The sequence below is a fragment of the Mesoplodon densirostris genome, chromosome 15 (assembly GCF_025265405.1).
Source record: "Mesoplodon densirostris isolate mMesDen1 chromosome 15, mMesDen1 primary haplotype, whole genome shotgun sequence".
Taxonomy (NCBI): Eukaryota; Metazoa; Chordata; class Mammalia; order Artiodactyla; family Ziphiidae; genus Mesoplodon; species Mesoplodon densirostris.
Window position 1 is genome coordinate 77,635,286 of NC_082675.1, and position 27,234 is coordinate 77,662,519.

The 27,234-nt window shown below is 42.9% G+C and overlaps 2 protein-coding genes across 2 annotated transcripts in view; one reads left to right on the plus strand and one right to left on the minus strand.

The window, feature by feature from the left end:
• Positions 1-17,645: 17,645 nt before the first annotated feature.
• Positions 17,646-18,349, minus strand: LOC132503047 (zinc finger matrin-type protein 2-like). Its single transcript, XM_060119390.1, has one exon. It carries the CDS (start codon positions 18,251-18,253, stop codon positions 17,741-17,743), a length of 513 nt encoding a protein of 170 aa, XP_059975373.1. The 5' UTR covers positions 18,254-18,349; the 3' UTR covers positions 17,646-17,740.
• Positions 18,350-20,442: 2,093 nt separating this feature from the next.
• Positions 20,443-27,234, plus strand: part of PHLPP1 (PH domain and leucine rich repeat protein phosphatase 1) — a 213,796-nt gene continuing 207,004 nt past the window's right edge. Inside the window, exon 1 of the mRNA XM_060119450.1 lies at positions 20,443-22,173. Coding sequence (XP_059975433.1) covers positions 20,658-22,173 — 1,516 coding nt within the window. The 5' untranslated portion in view covers positions 20,443-20,657. The remainder of the gene's footprint in view (positions 22,174-27,234) is intronic.

Sequence of the window (27,234 nt, forward strand, 5' to 3'; positions counted from 1 at the left end):
CTGGGACCCCTTTCCCTTGACATGACTAATTTCCCTTGTCCCCAAGGACCCAGATCAGCATCACCTCTTCTAGGAAGCCTTCCTGCACTGCCAGCCCTCCCTTCTAGGTTGATGTAAGGACCTTTACCGATGCTCCCAGAGCAACGTGTGCTTACCTCCACTGTTGAGGAGAACATCTTTTTCCTGGACAATATGGGTCAATTCTTAGTCTTTGGCTCCCTTCAGATTATAACAGCCCTTCTCCTGAAATATCCGTCTTTCAGGCAGTTGTATTACTACACAGTTGGCAAGGTTGCAGTACACTGTAATCACTTCGATTGAACTTGAATAGTTTTCAGGTCTCCGGAGCAATATATTTACATCTTAGTATGGACTATTTCTACAAATGTCTACTTTCAATAATTCTTTCATTTCAGAGACTTTGTCCTCAAATTCTGTGAGTGGGAGCACCTAATCAGAACTGCCTGTATCCTGATGATGTTTGTCATTTATCTACCTCCCAGACTTGCTGGTAGAATTGCGTGGTGATGTCCGTGAAAATGCTTTGTCAACAGGAACGTGCTATAAAGATACAAGGAATTGTTTTTGCGGCACATCTATTCTTTGTTTATAGTCCAACCTGAAAAAAAGTTTGGATTAGAAAATGACTAATCTGGGAAAAAAGAATAGACCTTTAGATATATATTTAATACAAGCTGTCTTATTATGTATATAAAAGTACAACGGTGGGACTTCCCTGGTGGTCCAGTGGTAAGGAATCTGCCTTCCAATGCAGGGGACGCGGGTTCGATCCCTGGTCAGGGAACTAAGATCCCGCACGCTTTGGGGCAACTAAGCCCGCGCACACCTCAACTGCTAAGCTCCCGCGCCTCAACTAGAGAGCCTGTGTGCCACAAACTACAGAGCCCACGTGCCCTGGAGCCTGCACGCCACAACTAGAGAGAGAAAACCTGCACGCCACAACTAGAGAGAAGCCTGCGCACTGCAACGAAAGATCCTGCATGCCTCAACGAAGATCCCATGTGCCGCAACTAAGACCTGAGGCAGCCAAAAATTAAAAAAATAAAGTACAATGGCTAGAGTTTTATCAGTTTTTCTTTCCTTCCATTTTTTATTTTTGTGTGTGTGTGATGGGCTTGAGATTTTTTCATTTGAAAGTGCCTCTCCCACCCCCCCGCAATATTAACAAATAAATCAAGCTTGTTTGTGTTCAGTTCTATACAAAAATTATGATCATTTTGCAAGTGTAATTAATTTAAAATAGAACTGAAATAAACTGCAGACACCATAATATACTTTAAATTAATTAATATCTATTCTAGAAATTCTATGTAGTTTCCTGAGTCTTTCAGTCATGGATGATGAGTCTCCAATCTTAAAAAAAAATTTAAATACATTAACCAAAGCTTGTTTTTTTTCCTCCTTTTTTTTTTTTGGTCTCACTAGTCACTATAAATCTTATCAATCAACTTTGGCTATAATAGTATTTATGGGGGCTTCCCTGGTGGCACAGTGGTTGGGAGTCTGCCTGCTAATGCAGGGGACACGGGTTCGAGCCCTGGTCTGGGAGGATCCCACATGCCGCGGAGCAACTAGGCCCGTGAGCCACGACTACTGAGCCTGCGCGTCTGGAGCCTGTGCTCCGCAACAGGAGGCCGCGATAGTGAGAGGCCCGCGCACCGCGATGAAGAGTGGCCCCCGCTTGCCACGACTGGAGAAAGCCCTCGCACAGAAACAAAGACGCAACACAGCAAAAAAAAATAAAATAAATTAATTAATAATAAAAAAAAAACTAAAAAAAAAAAATAGTATTTATGTACTTATATTTGAGTAGGGAAAGTACAGCTACGAGCTTTCCCACTCTATTATCCTTCAGTGCCCTTTGCCTGATTTAAATCAACATGCATCAATTTCACAGTTAGGTTTCTATATTGAATACTTTTTTTTTTTTTTTTTTTTTTTTTTTTTCTTTTTGCGGTATGCGGGCCTCTCACTGTTGTGGCCTCTCCCGTTGCGGAGCACAGGCTCCGGATGCGCAGGCTCAGCGGCCATGGCTCACGGGCCCAGCCGCTCCGCGGCATATGGGATCCTCCCAGACCGGGGCACGAACCCGTATCCCCTGCATCGGCAGGCGGACTCTTAACCACTGCGCCACCAGGGAGGCCCTGAATACTTTTAAGTACCAGAAGCACAGTAGGTTATAATTCTAGAAGATCTGTGTTAATATTAGTATCAACCTTCAGAATACAATAAAGGTATGAGAAAATGTTCATTCTTCAAAATATTCTGGGGGCAAAAACCCCCTCTATGATCAGGTTTTGTGTTCCTAGTTTTTAATGTAAACGCTTTATATATCATTATATATTCCAGCTCAGTGGAGCGGTCGCTCCTCCCTCCCCTCTGTCCTCCTTCCCTCCTGTCTTTGCTGCCTCCATCCCTCTTTCCATTTCCAGGTTACGTGATTCTAAAGGAGAGAACACATTCCAGTTGGAGAAGTTGATTCCCGACGAAGAGTTGAGTGCATCTACTTTTTAAAAAAATTTTTGGCCGTGCAGCATGTGGGATCTTAGTTCCCCCACCAGGGATCAAACCCCCTGTATTGGAAGCATGGAATCTTACCCACTGGATCGCCAGGGAAGTCCCGAGTGCATCTACTGTTGTAGGAGCAATGCTGCTTGGCAGGTGGGCATTTCTTCTTCCAAAGCCGTTGGGTCCAAGAGGGGGAGGTCTTATGTATGATGTGGCCATCACTGTATTCCTTGTACCTAGCAAAGTGCCTGGCACATACTAGATGCTCAGTCAGACTTTCTTTTTCTTTTTTTTTTTGCGTTACGCGGGCCTCTCACTGTTGTGGCCTCTCCCGTTGCGGAGTGCAGGCTCAGCGGCCATGGCTCACGAGCCCAGCCGCTGCGCGGCATGTGGGATCTTCCCGGACCGGGGCACGAACCTGCGTCCCCTGAATCGGCAGGCGGACTCTCAACCACTGTGCCACCAAGGAAGCCCTCAGTCAGACTTTCTTGAATGAGTTAATCTGCATAACTGGACCATCACAATTTGGATCATAATACTGTATTGCCCAGAGTTAATAAGTACAACTCAGATTAAGTCCAGATCTGTGCATTCACATGGAGCTCAAATGAGGAGAGACAGGTTCTGGTCCATGTGCTTTTGCACAGAACATTGATCTTACAAGGAAAATGTAGAAATTAAGACTCATGGGCAGAGTTCCAAGTAAATGCCATTCTACTCCTCTTCCAGATTTTGCTGCCAGTTTTCACGTTGTCTCCATGTATTCACCCAGCTTTCTCCTTCCCGGGGCCCACTTATCCTGCTAGCACTCCCTTGTCTCCTATCTTGTATGACCAGAGCCCAGAGTTTTATGTAATGAATGGGTTAAATAAATCCAATGTTCCTGTGTCTTAAACAAAGACAAAGCGTTTTATTACAAGATTATGCATAAAGTACTATGAACTTACACACCTTCAAGCCACAATCCAGACTGAGAAATAGAATATTTATCAGTAGCCCAGAAGTCCCCTCCAGTCAGTGTGCCAGGCCAAGATGAACTTCTGTTGTGACTTGTCAGATTAGTTTTGTTTATTCTTTTCTTAAAAATTGTATTAAAATGTACATAACATAGGGACTTCCCTGGTGGCGCAGTGGTTAAGAATCCACCTGCCAATGCAGGGGACATGGGTTCCATCCCTGGTCTGGGAAGATCCCACATGCCATAGAGAACTAAGCCCGTGCACCACAACTACTGAGCCTGCGCTCTAGAGCCCGCAAACCACAACTACTGAGCCTGCGCTCTAGAGCCTGCAAACCACAACTACTGAGCCTGCGTGCTGCAACTACTGAAGCCTGTGTGCCTAGAGCCCGTGCACTGCAACGAAGAGTAGCTGCCACTCGCCACAACTAGAGGAAGCCCATGTGCAGCAACGAAGACCCAATGCAGCCAAAAAAAAGGTAAATAAATTTTTAAAAATTACATAACATAGAATTTACTATCTTAACCATTTTTAAGTGTTAAGTACATTCACATTACCATGCAACCAGTCTCTAGAACTCTCTTCACCTTGCAAAACTCAAAACTCTGTACCCATTAAATAACAACTCCCCATTCCCCCCCTGCCTGCCCCCAGCTCTTGGCAACTACCACTCTACTTTGTCTCTATACATTTGACTATTCCAGGTACCTCGTATGAGCAGATTCATACCGTTTCTGTCTTCTGTGACTGGCTTATTTCACACTTTTGCCTATTCTTAAACTTGATTCGTATACAGGAGTCATACAATATGTGTTCTTTTGTGTCTTTTTCTGTTCAACATAATGTCTTTAAGATTGATCCCTGTTGTTGCCTGTTTCAGTAATGTGCTCTTTTTTACTTCCATGGTATAGTCATATGCCACAGCTTATTACCCATTCTCATGTTGACGGGCATTTGAGTTGTTTTCCAGTTTTTGGCTATTTATGAATGAAGATGCTATACGTAGTCCTATTTTTGTACTGATCTTTTGGTGGACATATTTACTCATTTCTCTTGGGGATCATGCCTGGGAGTGGAATCTGGCATATGTTTGGCCATAATAGATATTGTCAAACAGTTTTCCAGCGTGAAGTATGGGGGAGTTCAAATCAATTTTGTGGTGTGTGGTACCTCATACCTCACCTGGGCCTGTCACAAGAGCCACCTCGATGGGGGTCTCAGGAACACAGTGGGGGGCTGGGGCTTGGTCATTTTTCCCTGTCTCCTGTACCCCCCTCCTCCAACACGGCCCCCACTGGCACGCCCTCATTATGGGCCTGGGGAGTTCCAACTCCTGTGCAAGAGAAGAGAAGTGGTGTATCTGCGGGTTTCGCCAAATGGCTTGTCTGGAAAGAATCTGCATGTGTCGGGAAGGGGAGCAGTAAGGCTAAAAGGCGTCAATGAGGAGAAGCAAGAGAAACAATTCTGGTGGTTCTGGGACCCTGGTTGGTGCCACGCTGCGGGGCTGGGGTTGGCCCTGGATAGAAGAGGATGAAGATAACTTACACTGTGGTCCTGTTTCCTCCCAGGCTCCAGAGGAACCAGTTCTGGAAAGTTGGCCCTTTGTTTACAGTATTTATTTCATATTTAAACAAACATATGACAAAAAAGCCCATCAAGAAACAAATACGCAGGACTTCCCTGACGGTCCAGTGGTTAGGACTCTGCCCTTCCACTGCAGGGGGCATGGGTTTGATCCCTGATGGGCGAACTAAGATCCTGCATGCTGCAAGGTGCGACCAAAACAAAAACAAAAACAAAAACAAAAACAAAAAACACCCAAATACTCAACACTCCTGGGGTTTCTAAGAGCGACTGAAATGAAATAGTCTCACTTGACTTATTTGTCCTCAGAAAGTACAATGGTGGGGAAGGGCTGTGGGAGGGGGTGTGTCAGTGGGAAGCCTCTTTTTCCTGGGCTGCGTTTTCGAATCATGTTCAGTAACTTGACACTGTCACCTGGGTCCATTTCTCATTTTTTAAAAAATTAGTACTCGTTTTTAACATAACAATACAAAGGAGTGATGAGCAATTTAAAAAAAGAAACAATGGCAACAACTGAAAACCGAAAACGCCCTCTCTCACCCATAGTACCCTAGGTCTAGCGGATAGTCCACCAAATTTGTAACCCTAATCTTGGTGTCATAAAGCTGGGGTTTCTATCCTTACTTTGCCCCTTTCTAGCCCTGTGACCTTAGAAAAGATACTGAACCGTTCTGAGCTCTTCTTTACAATGAGAACCATATAGAACTCTAAAAGGGGTCGAAGAGATTAAATTAGAAAACATACATGCCAGGCCTGGCAGTGCCCTAACCTTAAACCTAAAATAACAGGACACCAGGTTAAATTCAAATATCAGATAAATAACGATTTTTTTTCATATAAGTATGTCCAAATATTGCAATTACTGGGTGTCCTGTATTTTATTTGCTATATCTGGCCACCCCATCATGGCATGTTATAGGCACTTGGTAAATGTTTCCTCATTTCCACTTCCTCACAAGCTCACCTAGAAAGGACTTCAGATGCTGCCCGATTTAAGTGTTGCTAAATTGTGGTTGAAGGATGGAGAGATAAGGAAAGATGACTGTGGCAAAATCGGCTATAACCATATTTTTATTTCCACAAGTAGAATAGTACAAAAAGTAGCATGGGGCTTCCCTGGTGGTGCAGTGGTAGAGAGTCCGCCTGCCGATGCAGGGGACACGGGTTCGTGACCCGGTCCGGGAGGATCCCACATGCCGCGGAGCGGCTGGGCCCATGAGCCATGGCCGCTGGGCCTGCGCGTCCGGAGCCTGTGCTCCGCAGTGGGAGAGGCCACAACAGTAAGAGGCCCACGTACTGAAAAAAAAAAAAAATAGCATAAAATACTGAGGGCCAGCATGACGTCCTACCTGATCATTAATTCACTCTTTATAGAGGGCTTAAATAATGGTTCTCCAAAACGATGCATTTCTATCTAGATATTTAAATTATGTTTATGGCGAATTTTTTCATGTTTATAGCGTAGTTTTGAGTGAGAAAAGCAGGATAGAAAATTGTAATGACATTATGATCTCTACTCCATTAAAATACAGAGAAAAAAGCTACGAGGAAATATGTGAAAATAACTTTGGGTCATTGGATTTTTTTGCTCATCCTTGCATCTTTATGGTTTTCAATATTGACCAAACTTTCTCTAATGAACTCATTACTCTTAGAATAAGTAAAATTTAAAGTTCTCTCTTAAATAACATTAGAGTTTTAATTTATCAGTTGTTTTAAATTATAAATAAAATTTTAATGGATTAAGTGGTGGGAAACTTAACATAACTTTAAACTTTTAATTATCAACAAAACGTAGAAATTCAGATTGTAACAAAACCGTACAGTTGATCTTAAAAAAACAAAAACGAAACTTTGTTCTGAAGTATAACACAAACAGGAAAGTATATAAAACACAAATATACGACTGAACCCATTTTTAAAAAACAGAGACTCAGGTACCCACCTAGGTCAATACACAGGACACTGTCAGCATCCCAGACGCCCCCTACCCCTGCCATGTGTCCTATTCCCAGTCACAACCCACTCGCTTCCACCTAGTTGGTTTGTGTTAGTTATTTACTTCCTTTTCCTTTCATTTCAATTTTACCACCTAAATTGTATCCCTAAAACGTGTAGATTAGTTTGGCTCGTTTTTGAACTTGATATAAGTGGGATCATATGTTTAGTATGTTGCTTGTCTGGCTTCTTTCACTCAACATGCTTTTAAGATTCATTCAGATCAGGAAACTTGCACAAGCCTCTTAGATAACCTCATCCACCAAAGGGCAGACAGCAGAAGCAAGAAGAACTACAGTCCTGCAGCCTGTGGAACAGAAACCATATTCACAGAAAGATTGACAAGATAAAAAGGCAGAGGGCTATGTACCAGTTGAAGGAACAAGTTAAAACCTCAGAAAAACAACTAAAAGAAGTGGAGATAGGCAACCTTGCAGAAAAAGAATTCAGAATAATGATAATGAAGATGATCCAGGACCTCAGAAAAAGAATTGAGGCACAGATCAAGAAGATGCCAGAAATGTTTAACAAAGACCTAGAAGAATTAAAGAACAAACAAACAGAGATGAGCAATGCAATAACTGAAATGAAAAATACACTAGAAGGAATCAATAGCAGAATAACTGAGGCAGAAAAACGGATAAGTGACCTGGAAGACAGAATGGTGGAATTCACTGCTGCGGAACAGAATAAAGAAAAAACAATGAAAAGAAATGAAGACAGCTTAAGAGACCTCTGGGACAACATTAAATGCAACAACATTCGCATTATAGGGGTCCCAGAAGGAGAAGAGAGAGAGAAAGGACCCGAGAAAATATTTGAAGATATTAGAGTGGAAAACTTCCCTAATATGGGAAAGGAAATAGCCACCCAAGTCCAGGAAGCACAGCGAGTCCCATACAGGATAAACCCAAGGAGAAACACGCCGAGACACATAATAATCAAACTGGCAAAAATTAAAGACAAAGAAAAATTGTTGAAAGCAGCAAGGGAAAAATGACAAATAACATACAAGGGAACTCCCATAAGGTTAACAGCTGATTTCTCAGCAGAAACTCTACAAGCCAGAAGGGAGTGGCATGATATACTTAAAGTGATGAAAGGGAAGAACCTACAACCAAGATTACTCCATCCGGCAAGGATCTCATTCAGATTCGATGGAGAAATCAAAAGCTTTACAGACAAGCAAAAGCTAAGACAATTCAGCACCACCAAACCAGCTCTACAGCAAATGCTAAAGGAACTTCTCTAAGTAGGAAACACGAGAGAAGAAAAGGACCTACAAAAAGAAACCCAAAACAATTAAGAAAATGGTAATAGGAACATACATATCAATAATTACCTTAAACGTGAATGGATTAAATGCCCCAACCAAAAGACACAGGCTTGATGAATGGATACAAAAACAAGACCCATCTATATGCTATCTACAAGAGACCCACTTCAGACCTAGGGACACATACAGACTGAAAGTGAGGGGATGGAAAAAGATACTCCATGCAAATGGAAATCAAAAGAAAGCTGGAGTAGCAATACTCATATCAGATAAAATAGACTTTAAAATAAAGAATGTGGGCTTCCCTGGTGGCGCAGTGGTTGAGAGTCTGCCCGCCGATGCAGGGGACACGGGTTCGTGCCCTGGTCTGGGAAGATCCCATATGCCATGGAGCGGCTGGGCCCACAAGCCATGGCCGCTGAGCCTGCGTGTCCGAAGCCTGTGCTCCGCAATGGGAGAGGCCATAGCAGTGAGAGGCCCGTGTACCGCAAGAAAAAATAATAATAAAAAAATAAAATAAAGAATGTTACAAGAGACAAGGAAGGACACTACATAATGATCAAGGGATCAATCCAAGAAGAAGATATAACAATTATAAATATATATGCCCCCAACATGGGAGCACCTCAATACATAAGGCAAATGCTAGCAGCTATAACAGAGGAAATCGACAGTAACACAGTAATAGTGGGGGACTTTAACACCTCACTTATACCAATGGACAGATCATCCAAAATGAAAATAAGGAAACAGAAGCTTTAAATGACACAATAGACCAGATAGATTTAATTGATATTTATAGGACATTCCATCCCAAAACAGCAGATTACACTTTCTTCTCAAGTATGCATGGAACATTCTCCAGGACAGATCACACCTTGGGTCACAAATCAAGCCTCAGTAAATTTAAGAAAATCGAAATCATATCAAGCATCTTTTCTGACCACAACGCTATGAGATTAGAAATGAATTACAGGGAAAAAACCGTAAAAAACACAAACACATGGAGGCTAAACAATACATTACTAAATAACCAAGAAATCACTGAAGAAATCAAAGAGGAAATCAAAAAATACCAAGAGACAAATGACAATGAAAACATGATGATTCAAAACCTATGGGATGCAGCAAAAGCAGTTCTAAGAGAGAAGTTTATACCTATACACGCCTACCTCAAGAAACAAGAAAAATCTCAAATAAACAATCTAACCTGACACCTAAAGGAACTAGAGAAAGAAGAACAAACAAAACCCAAAGTTAGCAGAAGGAAAGAAGTCATAAACATCAAAGCAGAAATAAATGAAATAGAAACAAAGAAAACAGTAGCAAAGATCAATAAAACTAAAAGTTGGTTCTTCGGCAAAATTCAACACGCATTTATGATAAAAACTCTCCAGAAAGTGGGCATAGAGGGAACCTACCTTAACATAGTAAAGGCCATATACGACAAACCCACAGCAAACATCATTCTCAATGGTGAAAAACTGAAAACATTTCCTCTAAGATCAGGAACAAGACAAGGATGTCCACTTTCACCACTATTATTCAACATAGTTTTGGAAGTCCTAGCCGCGGCAATCAGAGGAGAAAAAGAAATAAAAGGAATACAAATTGGAAAAGAAGAAGTAAAACTGTCACTGTTTGCAGATGACATGATACTATACATAGAGAATCCTAAAGATGCCACCAGAAAACTACTAGAGCTAATCAATGAATTTGGTAAAGTTGCAGGATACAAAATTAATGCACAGAAATCTCTGGCATTCCTATATACTAATGATGAAAAATCTGAAAGAGAAATTAAGGAAACACTCCCATTTACCACTGCAACAAAAAGAATAAAATACCTAGCAATAAACCTACCAAGGGAGACAAAAGACCTGTATGCAGAAAACTATAAGACACTGATGAAAGAAATTAAAGATGATACCAACAGAGGGTTTCCCTGGTGGCACAGTGGTTGAGAATCTGCCTGCTAATGAAGGGGACACGGGTTCGAGCCCTGGTCTGGGAGGATCCCACATGCTGCAGAGCAACTAGGCCTGTGAGCCACAACTACTGAGCCTCGCTTCTGGAGCCTGTGCTCTGCAACAAGAGAGGCCGCGATAGTGAGAGGCCCGTGCACTGCGATGAACAGTGGCCCCTGCTTGCCACAACTAGAGAAAGCCCTCGCACAGAAACGAAGACCCAACACAGCAAAAATAAATAAACTCCTACCCCCAACATCTAAAAAAAAAAAAATGATACCAACAGATGGAGAGATATACCACGTTCTTGGATTGGAAGAATCAATATTGTGAAAATGACTCTACTGCCCAAAGCAATGTACAGATTCAATGCAATCCCTATCAAATTACCAATGGCATTTTTTTACAGAACTAGAACAAAAAATCTTAAAATTTGTATGGAGACACAAAAGACCCCGAATAGCCAAAGCAATCTTGATGGAAAAGAGCAGAGTTGGAGGAATCAGACTCCCTGACTTCAGACTATACTACAAAGCTACAGTAATCAAGACAATATGGTACTGGCACAAAAACAGAAATATAGATCAATGGAACAATATAGTAAGCCCAGAGATCAACCCACGCACCTATGGTCAGCTAATCTATGACAAAGGAGGCAAGGATATACAATGGAGAAAAGACAGTCTCTTCAATAAGTGGTGCTGGGAAAACTGGACAGCTACATGTAAAAGAATGAAATTAGAACACTTCCTAACACCATACACAAAAATAAACTCAAAATGGATTAGAGACCTAATTGTAAGACTGGACACTAAAACTCTTAGAGGAAAACATAGGAAGAACACTCTGACATAAATCACAGCAAGATATTTTTTGAACCACCTCCTAGAGTAATGGAAATAAAACCAAAAATAAACAAATGGGACCTAATGAAACTTAAAAGCTTTTGCACAGCAAATGGAACCATAAGGAAGACGAAAAGACAACCCTCAGAATGGGAGAAAATATTTGCAAACGAATCAACAAAGGATTAATCTCCAAAATATATAAACAGCTCATGCAGCTCAATATTAAAAAAACAAACAACCCAATCCAAAAATGGGCAGAAGTCCTAAATAGACATTTCTCCAAAGAAGGCATACAGATAGCCAAGAAGCACATGAAAAGCTGCTCAATATCACTAATTATTAGAGAAATGCAAATCAAAACTACAATGAGGTATCACCTCACACCAGTTAGGATGGGCATCATCAGAAAATCTACAAACAACAAATGCTGGAGAGGGTGTGGAGAAAGGGGAACCCTCTTTCACTTTACTGGGAATGTAAATTGATACAGCCACTATGGAGAACAGTATGGAGGTTCCTTAAAAAACTAAAAATAGAATTACCATATGATCCAGCAATCCCACTACTGGGCATATACCCAGAGAAAAGCATAATTCGAAAAGACACATGCACCCCAATGTTCATTGCAGCACTATTTACGATAGCCAGGTCATGGAAGCAACCTAAATGCCCATCGACAGATGAATGGATAAAGAAGGTGTGGTACATATATACAATGGAATATTACTCAGCCATAAAAAGGAACGAAATTGGGTCATTTGTTGAGACGTGGATAGATCTAGAGACTGTCCTACAGAGTGAAGTAAGTCAGAAAGAGAAAAACAAATATCGTATATTAACACATATATGTGGAACCTAGAAAAATGGTACAAATGAACCGGTTTGCAGGGGAGAAATAGAGACACAGAGGTAGAGAACAAACCTATGGACACCAAGGGGGGAAAGCGGCGGGGGTGGTGGTGGTGGGGGTGTGATGAATTGGGAGATTAGGATTGACCTGTACACACGGATGTGTATAAAATTGATGACTAATAAGAACCTGCTGTATAACAAAAATAAAATTCAAAAATAAAAAAAGATTCATTCATATCGCCTAGCATTGTAGTAATTTTATTCGTTGCTGTTGTAGTGTTGGTATTTCAGCGTAAGACTGTGCTACCACTTACTTACCTGTTTTGCAGTTGATGGACATTAGGGCTGATCCCAGGCTTTGGCATTGTGAACTGCGGCTGCTGTCAGCATCCTGTCTGTGTCTCCTGGTGCACTGGGCGGATGTTCTAGCTTCTGTGAGCTGAACTTACTTTGTGCTAATGAGATTTCTACCCACCTGTGACCATAAAAGGGAAAACTGATAAAGACCCTGGAGTTTGGAAATCTGAAGCTGTGGATCTCGTTGTCGTGGATTGACTCCTATTCATGAGAAATTTATCTTTCAAAGAACTGAAACCCCAGCAGTTTTCTTAAATGTCAGAATAATCCTGCTGTTATTTAAATGCATTAAAAATTCTTTTAAGTGGCGAGAAGCAGCCTTGAGAGCCTTCTTATTTCAAATTAATATCATCTAAATATGAAGACCTCTGCTTTGTGACTAACAAAAACATTTGCCAGTATTCCAATTTAGACAATTTTGCTTTCAGCCAAAAATCACAAGTTTTTTGAGCTGGGAAAGATTTTTTAGAGACACTAGTTCAACTCCTTCATTTCATAAATCAGTAACTGAAGCCTTCTTGAAGGTCAAATACCTTCCCAAGGTCATAGTTAACTAGTTAGTATAGCACCAGGACCATATGAGGACTTTCTGACTTCCAACCTTATATATTATTAAATTCCCCCCAATATTACATGAAGCCATCTTTCAAACTATGGAATGTGTGGAGGACTGAGAATGTTATTCTGCCATTGTCACCATCATTATATTTGACTCTTCATATACCTACCTAAGCATGATCCCCTCTGCCTGATTTTCCTGGCATCCCATTTTTACTAGAGGTATGGTAAGATTATACCTATGCTATGGCACTGGTGCAGTGATCATTTTTTGGGTAATATTTTGATCCATCTGGCAGCAGATGGTTGTACATTATAAAATTACTGCAAGTCACAGCTCTGTGTTTACCATAACCATCCATTACTGGCTACAGAACAGGGGAGCACTGGAGATAGTACCTCTTTGCAAACTCTACCCCTGTGATTCCCAAATGCCAAGTCTGAGATGTGGTACTGGCTTGAGATGGCATTTTTCTTCATCTGTGGTAAGGCGAGAAAAACAAAACAGTGAAAGGTTTTTCATAAAATTAATTTTGTTCAATTTAAAGGGAACCTTTTATACTGAGATTTGTCTTTCCTACTTTTTCTGCGTTAAATGTATTTTTATGGTATTTATAGTTTAAATTTTTTTTTTTTTTTTTTTTTTTTTTTTTTTTTTTTTGCGGTACGCGGGCCTCTCACTGTTGTGGCCTCTCCCGTTGCGGAGCACAGGCTCCGGACGCGCAGGCTCAGCGGCCATGGCTCACGGGCCCAGCCGCTCCGCGGCGTGTGGGATCTTCCCGGACCAGGGCACGAACCCATGTCCTCTGCATCGGCAGGCGGACTCTCAACCACTGCGCCACCAGGGAAGCCCTAAAATGTTTTTGAGGGCGGTGCTTACAACTGTCTTATTCACTATCATACACTCAATTCCTAGCATAGTGCTTGACATAAAACAGAGACTCAAAAAATATTTAAATGGGTGAGTAAAAAGTAAATAACCTTAGTTTGGACATCAGTTTTTTCGGGGAGGCAGGACGGGGGGAAAGATTTTACTAATCCCTGAACTCTAGAAGTCTGATAAATTTCAGATTGTCACTCTTGCGTAGCGATACAAGACATCTAGTGTACTGGATGGAGTGTCCCCCCAAAATTGGCATCTACCTGGAACATCAGAATATGACCTTATTTCGAAATAGGGTCTTTGCAGATTCAATCAAGTTACGGTGAGATCATAATGGATTAGAGTGGGCCCTGATCCAAAGACTGGTATCCTTATAAGAAGAGGGATATTTGGACACAGAGACACAGGGAGAAGGCCTTGTGATCTCAGACACCAGAGGGAAGAGATTGCAGTAATGCAGCTCCAAGATAAGGAATGCTGGCAACTACCAGAAACTGGACCAGGCAAGAAAGGGTCCCTCCACCCAGCCCTCAGCCTTCAGAGGGAGCATGGTCCTGCCAACACCTTGATTTTGGACTTCAGCCTCCAGACGTTGAGAAAATAAATTTCTGTTGTTTGAGCCATCCAGTTCATGGTACTTTGTTATGGAAGCCCTAAGAAACAAATATATCTAGGAGTCCAGCCAGTGGATTTGGTGGGAAATAGAGGGGAAAAGAGCAGGATTTCTAGGGGTTAAGTGTGTCTCGTACAATCTATTTTGGGGCAAAAAAGAGAATTCCCACGCTGAATTAATGACTATAAGTATAGGGGAGTCATCTGGAGGATACTTTTCTATTTTTAGTCATGGAAGATTCAGGGGAAAATGCTTTGGGATGATGTAGGAAGGATATCTGTTAGACATGAATCTTGATGGAAAGAGGTATTAGGCACTTGTTAGAACCCAAAATGGATTTCTAAAAGCTGGGCATAAGTCAGTTTTTACAATTAATATATTTTAAATGTATTATTATTATAGGAGCCCAGTATTTAAAACAATTTTATGATGACTTCATATAAGAGAAAGAACAAAGAAATATTTATAGCCTAATATATAATTTATATACCTAGATTTTCTTTTGTTTTAAAATTAATTAATTTTTATTTTTGGCTGTGTTGGGTCTTCTTTGCTGAGTGCGGGCTTTCTCTAGTTGCGGAGAGCAGGGGCTACTCTTCGTTGCAGTGGCGGGCTTCTCATTGTGGTAGCTTCTCTTGTTGCAGAGCACAGGCTCTAGGTTCGCGGGCTTCAGTAGTTGTGGCTCATGGGCTCAATGGTTGTGGCTCGCGGGTTCTAGAGCACAGGCTCAGTAGTTGTGGCACACAGGCTTAGTTGCTGCGCGGCATGTGGGATCTTCCTGGACCAGGGATCGAACCTGTGTTCCCTGCATTGGCAGGTGGATTCTTAACCACTGCACCACCAGGGAAATCCCTAGCTAGATTTTCATATATCCCATTTGCCTGAAACAAGAACCTTCTATACAAAAGAAGAAAGTAGGACAATTTTAACTAAAGCTTAAAAAAAAATGACAATGCCTATATGTAAGCTTTCTTAGGGCATGTATTTTTGTCTATACTATTTACTGAGTGTAAATGGTGCCTGCATATAAAAGCTTAATAAATACTTGTTGAATGAATGTCCCAGGTAATTTATATTGTTACTGGAAGTGGTGGGATTACATGGCCTCTATTTTGTGGTCTAATACTTCATTGTTGTGATGACAAACACATCTCGTTTACTTCTGTGAGGCAGGATGTGAGGAATGAGAAGGAGACAAAGAATTACAGGATAAAAAAGTGTGCACTAAAATCGGAAAAGTTATCAAGCCATATCTATAAAACAGACTACCTAAAGTGATAGTGGTAATCTAAGCTCTTGAGAGAGTTCAGATGATAAGTTTGTGAGGGAGGGGTGAGGTCTTAGAGAGCTGAGAAGGTCTCATCCTGTCAGTGAGCAGGGAACATATGAATTCTGTTTGGCCACCTGGGGCCCATTTAGTGCACTAGAGTACTAATTTGCTAAATGGGTCCCTCATAGTAAAAATGAATGAGTAAATAGTGAGCAATTTAGGGATGGTAAACGGCTAGCAGCTCAAGGGATACAGAAATGTGAAACTATAATTATATTCCTTGTTCATAATGTACTAACTGAATGTATTACATTGTATATTGCATCTTTCTGAGTTTATTTCTGGACACAGCTGAGCCCTTTACAATTCAGACTGAAACCAATCCTGCTGTCAATTCATGCCTCCATTAAAATCCCAACTGCTTATATTAGAAAAAAAATTCCAAAGATGGTTTCTTTTATCTTGGATCTAAGGATGCAAACAGGATTAACCTAGATGCAAAACACAGCAAGTCAGTTATAAATCACACGGCATAAAATAAACTGTGGCAGTAAATTGAAAATTATGTTCTCTTTTTCTATACTTAGCTGTGAAAATATTTTAACAAGTTGGCTCAGGGTTTGCAACTTTTACATCTGTTGTTTCTTTTCGGGATTATCTTTTAGCATTTGAAGATGTGGTTCTTTTAAAAGTGTGGCTAGTCAGAAATGTGGTATCAGATTGTACATTTGGAACATTTTAAAGGATGGGGGGCATTTGTGAGTTATGTGGTTTCAAGATAGTGGCCTATTCCCCACTCTACTTTTAAGTAGGAGAAGCTGCGATTTCATGGGTGTCTAGAAAATATCTGTCCCTAACTGAAATCCTTTTCTTATTCAGAGAAATTGTACAGCGTGGGTTGGCTCGGACGGTCTGGATGATGTTCCATGATACCAGCAAACTCCAGGTACAAGTTTCATTGCTCTTATCATTGTCTATTATTAAAACTCTGAGGTTCCAGTTGATCTGGTGTTCAGGGGACTGTCTATTTTTATGAACTCTCATTTCTTTCTCTCTCTCCTCTCACCCCCAAGTTTAGTAATTTTACTGAAGGTGTTTGGAGGTGGAACCAGGGATGGATCACACTGTGGATCCTCGGTCTTCTGCTCTCCCCTCAACTCTGATTTCTATTATTTTGGATACAATGGAATATGACATCTTTTAGATTATAGACACTATGCCCGAAATAGTTTCTCTGTGTAGAAATTATAATCTGCATTCTCCCCCCGCCCACAAAAAAAGGACCCACTGTTTTTTGAGGCTGGAATGTACTTCCTTTTTCTTCATGTTGAGATACTTGAACATAATTTATTCCCTTTCTCCTCCTAATTTAGTAATCCCTCATACCAAGTCTGGCAGGTGTGTATGAAGACTCTTCAACCCCTCCCCACTCCAATACTTTGTACACTGAATTCTCTGAGCAATGCTTTTTCTTTAAGTTTTTCCGCTTGGAGGAGGTTTTTTGGTTACAAATAACTTCAAGGGGTAAATACAGCTCCTAGAGGATGAAAAGGCAAGAGTCGTGGTGATTGTGTGAAACTAAACAAGACTCAGAGCTTATTGAGAACAGCGCTATGATTTCTTAGAGAGGATGCAAATGGACAGTGGGCCAATGGTGACAGAATTTCTGATTAGAACAGACTTCCCTTGAGTTTGTTACATTAGCTAAATAAAAATAACTCCAGAAAGCAGATATATGAGAATGAATATATATTTCTTTTTTTTTTTTTTTTTCCAGGAAAGCAGCCTCAGAAGAGGTGGTTTTTCTTTATTGGGAACTCAGATGATCAGAGGTCCTCTGTCTCCAGTGAAATACTGAGGCTGAAGGAAGATGCCACAGCGCATTCCTTTGCATCCTGTGCTCTCTCCCAAGGTACAGGGAAACCACAAACACCCACCCTCTAGCCCTCCCCACTGCCACTCTTAAGGACTTTCCCCAGTACCTCCCAAAAGAGGATGCCCCCACACACAAAGTTAGGCCTGGCAAAAAGCCAAGCATAGAAAGCCTCAGTCACTCTTCTTCGTGGAACCAAAGCCAGAGAAGCCCATCACAGCTGCCATCTCATCCTCCTCCTCAAATGTCAAGTCCTCCTCAGCCCTCCTTTTCTTCTCCTTCTGTTTCTCTTTCTTGTAGGCTTTGGCCTTTTCCTCCTCTTCTCTGAGTTCCTTCATCCTTTCCTCAAAATCATAATCCTTCTGCTTCTCTTCCATCTTCTTCTTGTTGACTTCAAAACGTTTCTTCACCTGATCCGAAGTGGAACGTTCCACACGCATGTCTATGCCCAGGTTTCGCTGATGTTTCTTTCCATTAATGTGATCCAGGAAGTTGATGGAGTCTTTCACCACACAGTCACAGACATTGCAATAGTATCCTCCCATCTCAGACTGTGGGGTGGTCTTCGTAATGACGACTGTCTTCCCAAGTTTGGATTCCAGGTCCACCTTGTAGTCCCTATGCCGGAGAAGCTCTCGCTTGACTGGCTGCACTGGTTTTCCATCCTTCTTTTCTCTCTCTTCCATGAGCCTCTTCTCGGCGAGCTTCTCATATTCATCTTTGTCCCGCTATCGGCGGAAGTCCAAGTTTTTTGTCCCACTGCCCGATGCCATCTTCACTGCGAAGTGAATCTATATTTCTTAATATAGAAAAAATTTAAAAGGTTTATAGGAAATCAGCTAAGGAACTAAAAAATATAAAGAAATGTAAATAGTCCGTGTTTCAGTGCTGAAATTTAACGTAGTCTTTGTTTTTTAACCTTATTAAAGTAGGGCTAAATTAAAATACTGTTCTTTTCATTTCTAGAATAGTTTGTGTTAGATGCTACTCAAGGTACATATGGATTAGGCAGCTGAAATTCATCTTCAAGATCATTACCTCTTTCTCTGCCTCTTTACTTTCTCTCAGAGACTTATCCTTCAGCAAGTACTCAGCTTCATTTGTTCCAGAAAATTTCATCCAAAGTGAGGTCTCTATTGTTGGACTCCCTAGACTAGGTCAGTTCTCGTTTTATTTTTGCTTCCTCCATGGCACCCAGTATTTTCCCCTCGTCCACATCCCTCTCACTTGTTGAACCTCTTTCTTGCTAATCTATAAGCTCTGTGAAGGCAAGACAGTGTCTGATTTATTCAACTGCTGTAACAGAGTACCTGGCATATAATATGTTTATAATTATTTGTTAAATTAATTGACTTGACTATCTTATGTCTCTTGGGAGAACTTGCATTCTTCCTAATTTTAAAAATGTAACTCTGTGCTGTTGATTGAATTGAAATGGAATAAACATTTGTTCCATGAGACCAAGAGGTAATACTTCAAAAGAAAAATATAAAAAATCAATTTCAGGAATTTCAAGAATCAAGATAAATATATATTTTTTGGTCCTGTAACTTCCTCCATTCCTCTTCAATGAAACTGTGTAGATAACCCAAGTACAACTTTCCTTGCCCTTACTAGTTTCTGTTATTTCAGCTACAAGTTCCAGTTTCTCTGTTTCTCTCTCCTTCCTCTTTCCTCAAACCCCCCACTCCCAATTCACCCCCAAGTTTAGTAACTTTATTGAAGTTAAGGCAGTCCCTGGATAGTATGAAGTTGAAAAAGTCACAAATGTGAAAATCCAGATTTATAAAACAATGTGGGGGAATAGTAATTCAGTTAAAAATTTTACTAAATTCTTTTAAATAGTATGCTATTTTAATCTAGCCTACAATATTGTTTCAACTGACAAGAAAGTGCAACTTTTCAGACCACGAATAACAATGTAGCCGTAGAATATAACTTCTTCCGAATGTTGAAAGAAAAAACAAGGGAAGACGTTAAGAGAGAACATACAGGACCAGCCCATCTCATATCCCACCGTGTCTCCTCCATTCCAGCGTTTCCTCTACTTTCCATCGCTTTCTGTGTCGTTAAGTTACTTCAAACCTTAAGATCAACAGGGAAAAATGAGATCTCAGCCCTTTGCCTTTTTCCTTCTTAGATGTAGGAACTGGAGGATCGGGTCGGGGCTGCACGATTTCCATTAAGCACGTTCAGTGGGTGGTGGAGATGAAGACCAAAGGCTGGGGACCTTTGTACCGTTTAGAGTCCCTAGAAGCCCTCTCTTTCAATTAACCGGGAAAACGAGTCTTCTGGGAAGCGGGAGTGGGCGGGCTAAGTACAAGTTAATGAACAAGAACATTCCCGGGCACGGAGTTCAACAGCAGAGGGCAGAATACCCACTGTCCAGGGCACACGGCTGGCTGCAAGGAGGGGCATAGTTTAAGGATCTCTGGGGCTTGTAGTTCACCACGTTTCCTTCGGACATGCCCGTCCGCGCACTGGAACTACAACTCCCAAGGTGCACCGCGCGCATCTGCCCGTCTCTGCCTCCCCGTCTCTGAAGCTCGCGCCGGAACCTCCCGGGAAGCTGCTCCCCCCCCAGCCCCGCCCTCGTACGCCGTCCCGTTTGTTTACCCTGAAGCCCCGCCTCACCGCCGCCCTCCTGCTCTCCCCTCTTCTGCCTGGAATGCCGTCATGCAGGTGATGCATATTCATGAGGCCCGCCGAGGAGCTCCCGCCCTGCCCGCCTCCCGCCTTCCCGCTGCCGGCGCGTGATTAATATTCAATGAGCCCAGCTACGCGGCGGGTTCGCCCGGGTGAGGCGGAGGAGTGGGCGGGGCCTGCGCTCGGCGCCCGCGACCCGGGCGGGGAGGGTGTGTGTGTGAGGGGGGGGGGCGGTGGCGGCCAAGCGGGCGGGCGCGCGGGATGGAACACCGAGACACCGACGGAATGCTCCGAATTGCCACATAATCTCCTGAAACGGCCGTGCCGAACGCCATTGGCTTCTCCCTTCTCCCCGCGCCGCCGCCGTCTCCCACCTTCGCCTCCCCGCCTCTCTCTCTGCCCGCTGTCTCCGGAGCTGGGGGGGAAGCGCGAAGCCCCACTGCAATGGAGCCCGCCGCCGCGACTACGGCGCAGCGACTCCCAGAGACCAGCAGGGAGGACCGAGCTTCGGCTCCGGCGGCGGCTGCAGCGGTGGCTGCGGCCGCGGCGGCTCTGGCGGCGGCAGTCGGGGGCGGCCGGAGCCCGGAGCCCGCGCTGACCCCGGCAGCCCCGAGCGGCGGGGCGCGGGAAGAGGCCCCCGGCGAAGCGCATCTGGGGCCGATGCCTGGCCGGCCGGGAGGCACGGGTCGCAGGAGGAGGCGCGGCGCCCCCCAGCCCACCGCTGGCGGAGCTGCCCCGGTGCCCGGGGCCGGCGGTGGCGCCAACTCCCTGCTGCTGAGGAGAGGGCGGCTGAAGAGGAATCTGTCCGCGGCCGCCGCCGCCGCCGCCTCGTCGTCCTCGTCCTCGTCGTCGTCCGCCGCTGCCGCCTCGCACTCCCCCGGCGCCACCGGCCTCTCCGCCTCCTGCTCGGCCTCGGCGTCGCTGTGCACCCGGAGCCTGGACAGGAAGACGCTGCTCCTGAAGCACCGGCAGATGCTGCAGCTGCAGCCGTCGGACCGGGACTGGGTGCGGCACCAGCTCGAGCGGGGCTGCGTGCACGTCTTCGACCGCCACATGGCCTCGACCTACCTGCGCCCGGTGCTGTGCACGCTGGACACCACAGCCGGCGAGGTGGCCGCCCGCCTGCTGCAGGTGGGCTACAAGGGCGGCGGCGTGGTAAAGGTGCTGGGCAAGGGGCACCCCGACGCCGGTCCCCGGCTCCCGCCCGGCGAGCCGCGGGACTCGGGGCCGCCATCCGGGAGGAGCGGACTGGCCGCCGTCGGGGGCCCGCAGCGCGCTCCTCCCGCCGACCTGCCGCTGCCCGGCGCCCCGGACGGGTGGGCGCTCCGCGCCTCCCGCGCCAGCCCCGCGCCCTCAGACTCCAGCCTGGGCGAGCCGGGCGCCCCGCGGCTCCTGGACGGCGCGGCCGCGGGCCCGGCCTCCGACACCGAGAGCTTCAGCCTGAGCCCCAGCGCCGAGAGCGTGTCGGACCGGCTGGACCCCTACAGCAGCGGCGGCGGCTGCTCGTCGTCGTCCGAGGAGCTGGAGGCTGACCCGGCCCCGGCCCGGACCCCGACGGGGGCTCGGGAACAGCCCCGCCTGCCCCGGCTTGGAGCGGGCTCCCGGCCGTCATCCCCGACGGCCTCACCGCCTCCGCCGCAGCCGAAAGCCCAGAGGGGCGTCGAGGGCCCAGGCGGCGCCGCCCGCGATCGGCCTCGGGAGGAGAAGGCGGCGGCAGCAGCGGCCCTCGGCCGCCCCCCGTCGACCCAGGATGGGAACAGGGCGACCGCGGAGCAGGCGCCTCCACCGCCCACCCTGTACGTGCAACTCCACGGAGAGACCACCCGGCGCCTGGAGGCGGACGAGAAGCCGTTGCAGATCCAAAATGACTACCTCTTCCACCTGGGGTTTGGGGAGTTGTGGAGGGTGCAGGAGGAAGGCATGGACTCGGAGATCGGCTGCCTCATCCGTTTCTATGCAGGTAAGGAGATCACCTGCACTTTGACGCGTGGGGAATAAGCACTTCCAGGTCCCGAGAAATGTTTGGCCACCCCGAGAGTCAGCGCGGGTCCTCGGGAGTCTCTGTTACTTCTCTACAGCTTTCAAGTACGATCTGTGTGATACTAAATTGAGCAGTTTTAAAATCCGCGAGCTTTTGTCATTCTTGGGGGCTCCGAGGTTGGGAAGCAAGCTGGGACAGGTGGCAGGGCCACCAGGAAGCACAGGGAGCAGGCACTCCTGAAAGCAGCAGTGGTGGCTTTAACAGTGAAGTGCTGCCTTCGGACGTCCGTTCACCGGTTTGTTGGGTTTGAGGCAGTTTGGGATTTCAGGTAAACATCACGTGCACGTGATACCTACAGAGGAAAATGACCTTGAGAAATGCGCTGGAACACCCTCCCTCCGTCTGACTGTCCGCGGGTTGCCCTTCCAGCCCGGGAGCTCGCTCCGCATCAGCTGGTGCTGCTCGTTTGCCCACTTAGTCCTCGATGGAACCCAGCAGCTGCGGTCCTCTTTAGCGATAAGTTTCCTCAGCGCTTTTTGGCTTTATTTCAGTTTCCTCTGTAAGTTTGATTCTTGCGTCAAAAGTGGTTTTGCCTATTTCTTTCTCTCAGTTTCTTACTTCTAACCTTTATAGCCAGAACTGACCATTGCGATGTGACTTGCAATAGGGATATATAGGAATCACAATACGACTTGAGGGTGATCTAAAATCTTCCTCATTTTTTTTTCATTTCTAGATTAAAGGTCTTAAAAGGAGAGTTAAATCTTCCCCAGATTTACTAAAGTACTAAATTACTTCCCCGCCTAGGTTGTATGGGTGGTGGAAAAATAATCACACTTGTAATTTCATTAATCTGTAGCCATTCTTTCTAATTTAATATGTTTTTGGTCCAGCTCGTGTCCCAGTAGCAAGTTAGTCCGTTTGAATGAAGAAATTACTCACACATTGAGATATGCAAGACTGGTAGCATTCCTGGTGAGAAGTTCCTTTACGTTTAATTGAAGTTTTTCTGTAATTCAAGTGGATTTCTGATGGATTTTTGCCTCGTAAAGAAAACCATATCATAATACAATAGCATTTGTAGTATCTGAAGATAATATCCCAAACCGGATGACAAGCCTTTAAAAGCTTATGGTCTAGAAAATAGGTGATTTTTTTTTTTTTCATGTAGGAGCCACAACTATATCATTTTCTCCTGTGGCTCATGTAATTTGTAAAATACTGTTATTTTACAAAAGCAGTAAAGGGTAATCACACTTGGAATGAGAATATTTTCTTAACATGAGAATGATAAATGCCCTTATAACCAACCAATTACATTGAAGGAACTATATATAAAGCAAAGGATATGTTAAATAAGCAGTATTGAACATATTTCATATGGAAAGAGCTCTGCATCCCTTCTTTTCCTCATGACTGAATTGTTGATCATGATAAATGTCCATGGGAAGGGTTTTAGGTGTCCTAGTGATGACATTTAAAACTTTGATTCCCCTTGATTGTCTCTTCAAGTGTGTCTAAAATGTTCTAAGTGGATGATATATAGGTTTTTTAAAAAAAACTTATCTCAGTATAAAGGTGACAAATTATCTTTCTGGTAAATCGCAAATTTCTGGTGTGCTCATTTTAATCTTTTTGTTTCTTTCTTTATGAAAAGCAGGAATTGTTGCTTCATTCTGCACTTATTTGCTTTATTTCTTATATGCACAGTATAAATACATATATACTTCTGTGAATATGCTTGTAAAAGTAACTAATTAAATGAGGAAGCCATACAGAGCATCCAACCTGTTCTTGAATATGAAGCTGGTATGCAGGTGTCCTAGAAGGAAGATGCCTGATTGTTATAAAGATATAACAGTCTTTATAAAGATATTATAAAGATGTTATAAAGATGTCTAATTGCTTATTTTATAGCAAGTTGAGCTTATTTTAAGCTTAAGAACATAGCAAACGTCTGTGTTGATGTTCATTTGCCATAGAACAAAATTTACCATATAGTGAGTCCACTTGAACTTTTGCAAGGAAGTTTAGTTACTGATGAACAAAAGGGCCTTGTTATAAGGTGGTCTCACTCATCACCGGAACATTATCAGGACTTCACGTGTAGCGCAGGTTTGCACCAAGCTGGAGGAGATTCCTAGAAGTTACCCGTGTGCTGCAGTGGAATGTAGGACACCCAACAGGAAAGCGGCATGTTTTGGTAGTAATTCTTTTCCATAAGAAGAAGAGAATTAACGTTTGTTTTATATGAGATCCTTTGAGGGGGTGTTTTCCACCACATTCGTTTTTATAATGTTACATATAACTTACTCTTAAGTTTATTGCTGCGTATCTTTTTGTTTATCTGTGTATGTGGAGTTAAGGATAGACTAGGAAATTGCTTTTGAAGGCTTTTGAATATTTTCCTGTATTTAAATTGAGCTCGTTATCTGTTGTTTTTCTAGTTTATCTGTTTATAACTGGAGAAGTTCTTGTCCAGTGGAGAACTTTCATTCTCTTGAGGTCACCTTTCAGTTAAATTTTAGTATTTATAACCTGGCTTAAGTTATTCTTAAAAGGCTTTGAAAGCCATTTGTGGTTGCTTGGAATACTTAAATATTTATTTAGGTAAAGTAAAATGGAAGTCTTTAATGAGCTAAAAGGCTTTGGACAAAAGGTACTATCTAATTACAGAGTTGTTGAGAAAAACTTAGTTTGAAAATTGTTGCTCCTCTGAAGCAACCATTCTCTTAGCTAACTTTAAATAAGAAAAAATTTAATTATGGCTCTATCTGAAGTAACTTATGTGAAGTATTAAGTATATTAGGTACATTAACATTTCATTTTCCTTTAAGATCAGCCATCTTAAATTTTACCTGAGAGTAATTTTAGGTGAAAAAAAATTCAAGAATTTAGGTTACTCGACATAGGTTACGGACTTAAAAACAAACGTTAATGAGGTTATGTTTTGGACTCCCTGGGGGCGTCTGAGTCATTAATCAAGGGCAGTATGAAACTATATTTTTAATATTTTTGACTCTCTTCTACTGCCTTTTAGCTTTAGTCATCTGGCTGTTTCAGTTTAAATTGTGATAGTGGGAAATGATGTTGACAGGATGGAGAGTACACCCACTGTGGCTCGTGAATCTTGGACAAGATATTTTTATGTTTGACTTTTTGGGATTGCTCAGGAGAACGGACTCCTTACCCGCGCATATTTCTTCTCTTTTTCTCGTCTGGGATGATCAAACCTTACATGGTTTCCTACATGGAAACCAAGAAGGGGTGGTTCGGCATTAAGCTGTAATATTGACGAGAAGTCTCTTATTACTATAATTACAGCAGGATTCAGTAACGTGGTATGAACACGTGACACCAGTGTGTGCTTAAGCAGTCCTTTTAAGAACAAAGGGTTTAATTTTATTTTTGTTGCTTTTTGTATTTAAATTTTATACTTGTTTTTGATGTAAAGTGAGTGCTGTCTTGTCTTTCATAACTGTGGTTTGATAACGCCTATTAATATGTTGGGTTTATTATCTTCAAAAATCTTAAAGAGCTTTCACACAAATTATCTCATTTGTCCTTTCGGAAACATTATTAGGGAGGAGTGGGTGTCAATCCTCGTTTCAGATAAACTGATGCATAGTTTTGATTCTTGCTTGTGGTTTTTCAGTTCTTGGCAGAGCTGAGAAGAGAGAGCATGCATGTTCTGTTTTACAATTCATATTACTTTCCATGAATCGAAGTTGAATTTCATTTACACTTGAATTTTTCACTTGGCTAAAAGCATTCCGAAAATATTCTATTTTTGTTGGTAATGAGGTGATATTATCCTCTAGTCCAAAGTGGTATTCCTTGTGAAATGTGGTTGGTTCTATTTTTATCATGCTGCCTTTAACATAAAGAAGCAAGACTGGCAAATAAGTGGACAATACAGAAAGAGTACGAAAGTGTTCTAAATATTCTGGTTGCTAATAGTCTTACATGCATTTAAGTTGGCATGAAATAAAGTTCACCTAATGATTCTTTGTTCTCTTACACACGCCTCATTTGTTAAACTATAAATCTTCATTTCATTTCAAATCTTCATAGAGCATTAACACTTTATCTGAAAAGTGGATAACTTTTGAGGGTAGCGGTATGACATTTCAGTTCCTTTAAAACATAGCTTTACTTGTAAAGTATCGAAAATAGCTATCATGAAAGGTTTGCATAAACCTTTCATCTTAAAGTAAACTTATTTGTACTTTAGTGATCAGTAGTGCTCTATTGATGTCACCATGCTGTTCATTTTTTATAATTCATATGTTATATAGAGTTAGAGAGTAAGCTACTCTGCCTGGTTTTCATAGTTATTCCTTAAATGGTGTGTTTTTTTATGCCTATTGAAATAATTACAGGGAGAGGAGATGAGTGTAAATGAGTTTATGAAGTTTCTGGTTGAAAGTTTTATCTTTTTGTGGCTATAAGATTGTTAAAACAGCCACTTTAAATGACTGGTTATCCCAAGATTCTTATTATTTTTTAAAGAGTAAGGTGTTTTTGTTGTTTTTGATTCTCTTTCTTTATAGAATGCTGAATTTGATTTCTTGGTAACATAACATTCATTAATGTTGTATATGGTCCAAGGCTAGTATAATACTTGACATTTTAGTTTAAACATTTGTTGAATTGAATTTGCGGAATTTTGTTAAGCAGCTGGTGGTGTATGTCCTGAATCTTCAGACTCCCTTCCTTTTAGGGTCCCCAGGGGTTGCGTTAAACACACATACACACAGAGGCATTTCTCCCATGACAGGAGGTTTTAGACGTGCCACACACTGTTAATATCTTCTATTTCCCGTGAGTGGAGCTCTATGCGGATTTTGAGAGAGTTCTCTCTCAAAGGTTTCTTAGAGTTAACAGGTGTTTTTTTTCCCCCCTTTTCAAAGGCATCTCTTACCTAAACTTTAAGATGAATTTAATGAGACATCTGTCAAATGAGGCGTTTTAGATTTAATGATTTTGTTATGTGCCAGGGCTGAACACGGTTCAGTCTATCTGGACAGGAGAAGGGTT

Coding starts and splice junctions, on each gene's coding strand:
- LOC132503047 (XM_060119390.1), bottom strand. CDS start 18,253: ATGGAAGAGAGAGAAAAGAAGGATGGAAAACCAGTGCAGCCAGTCAAG.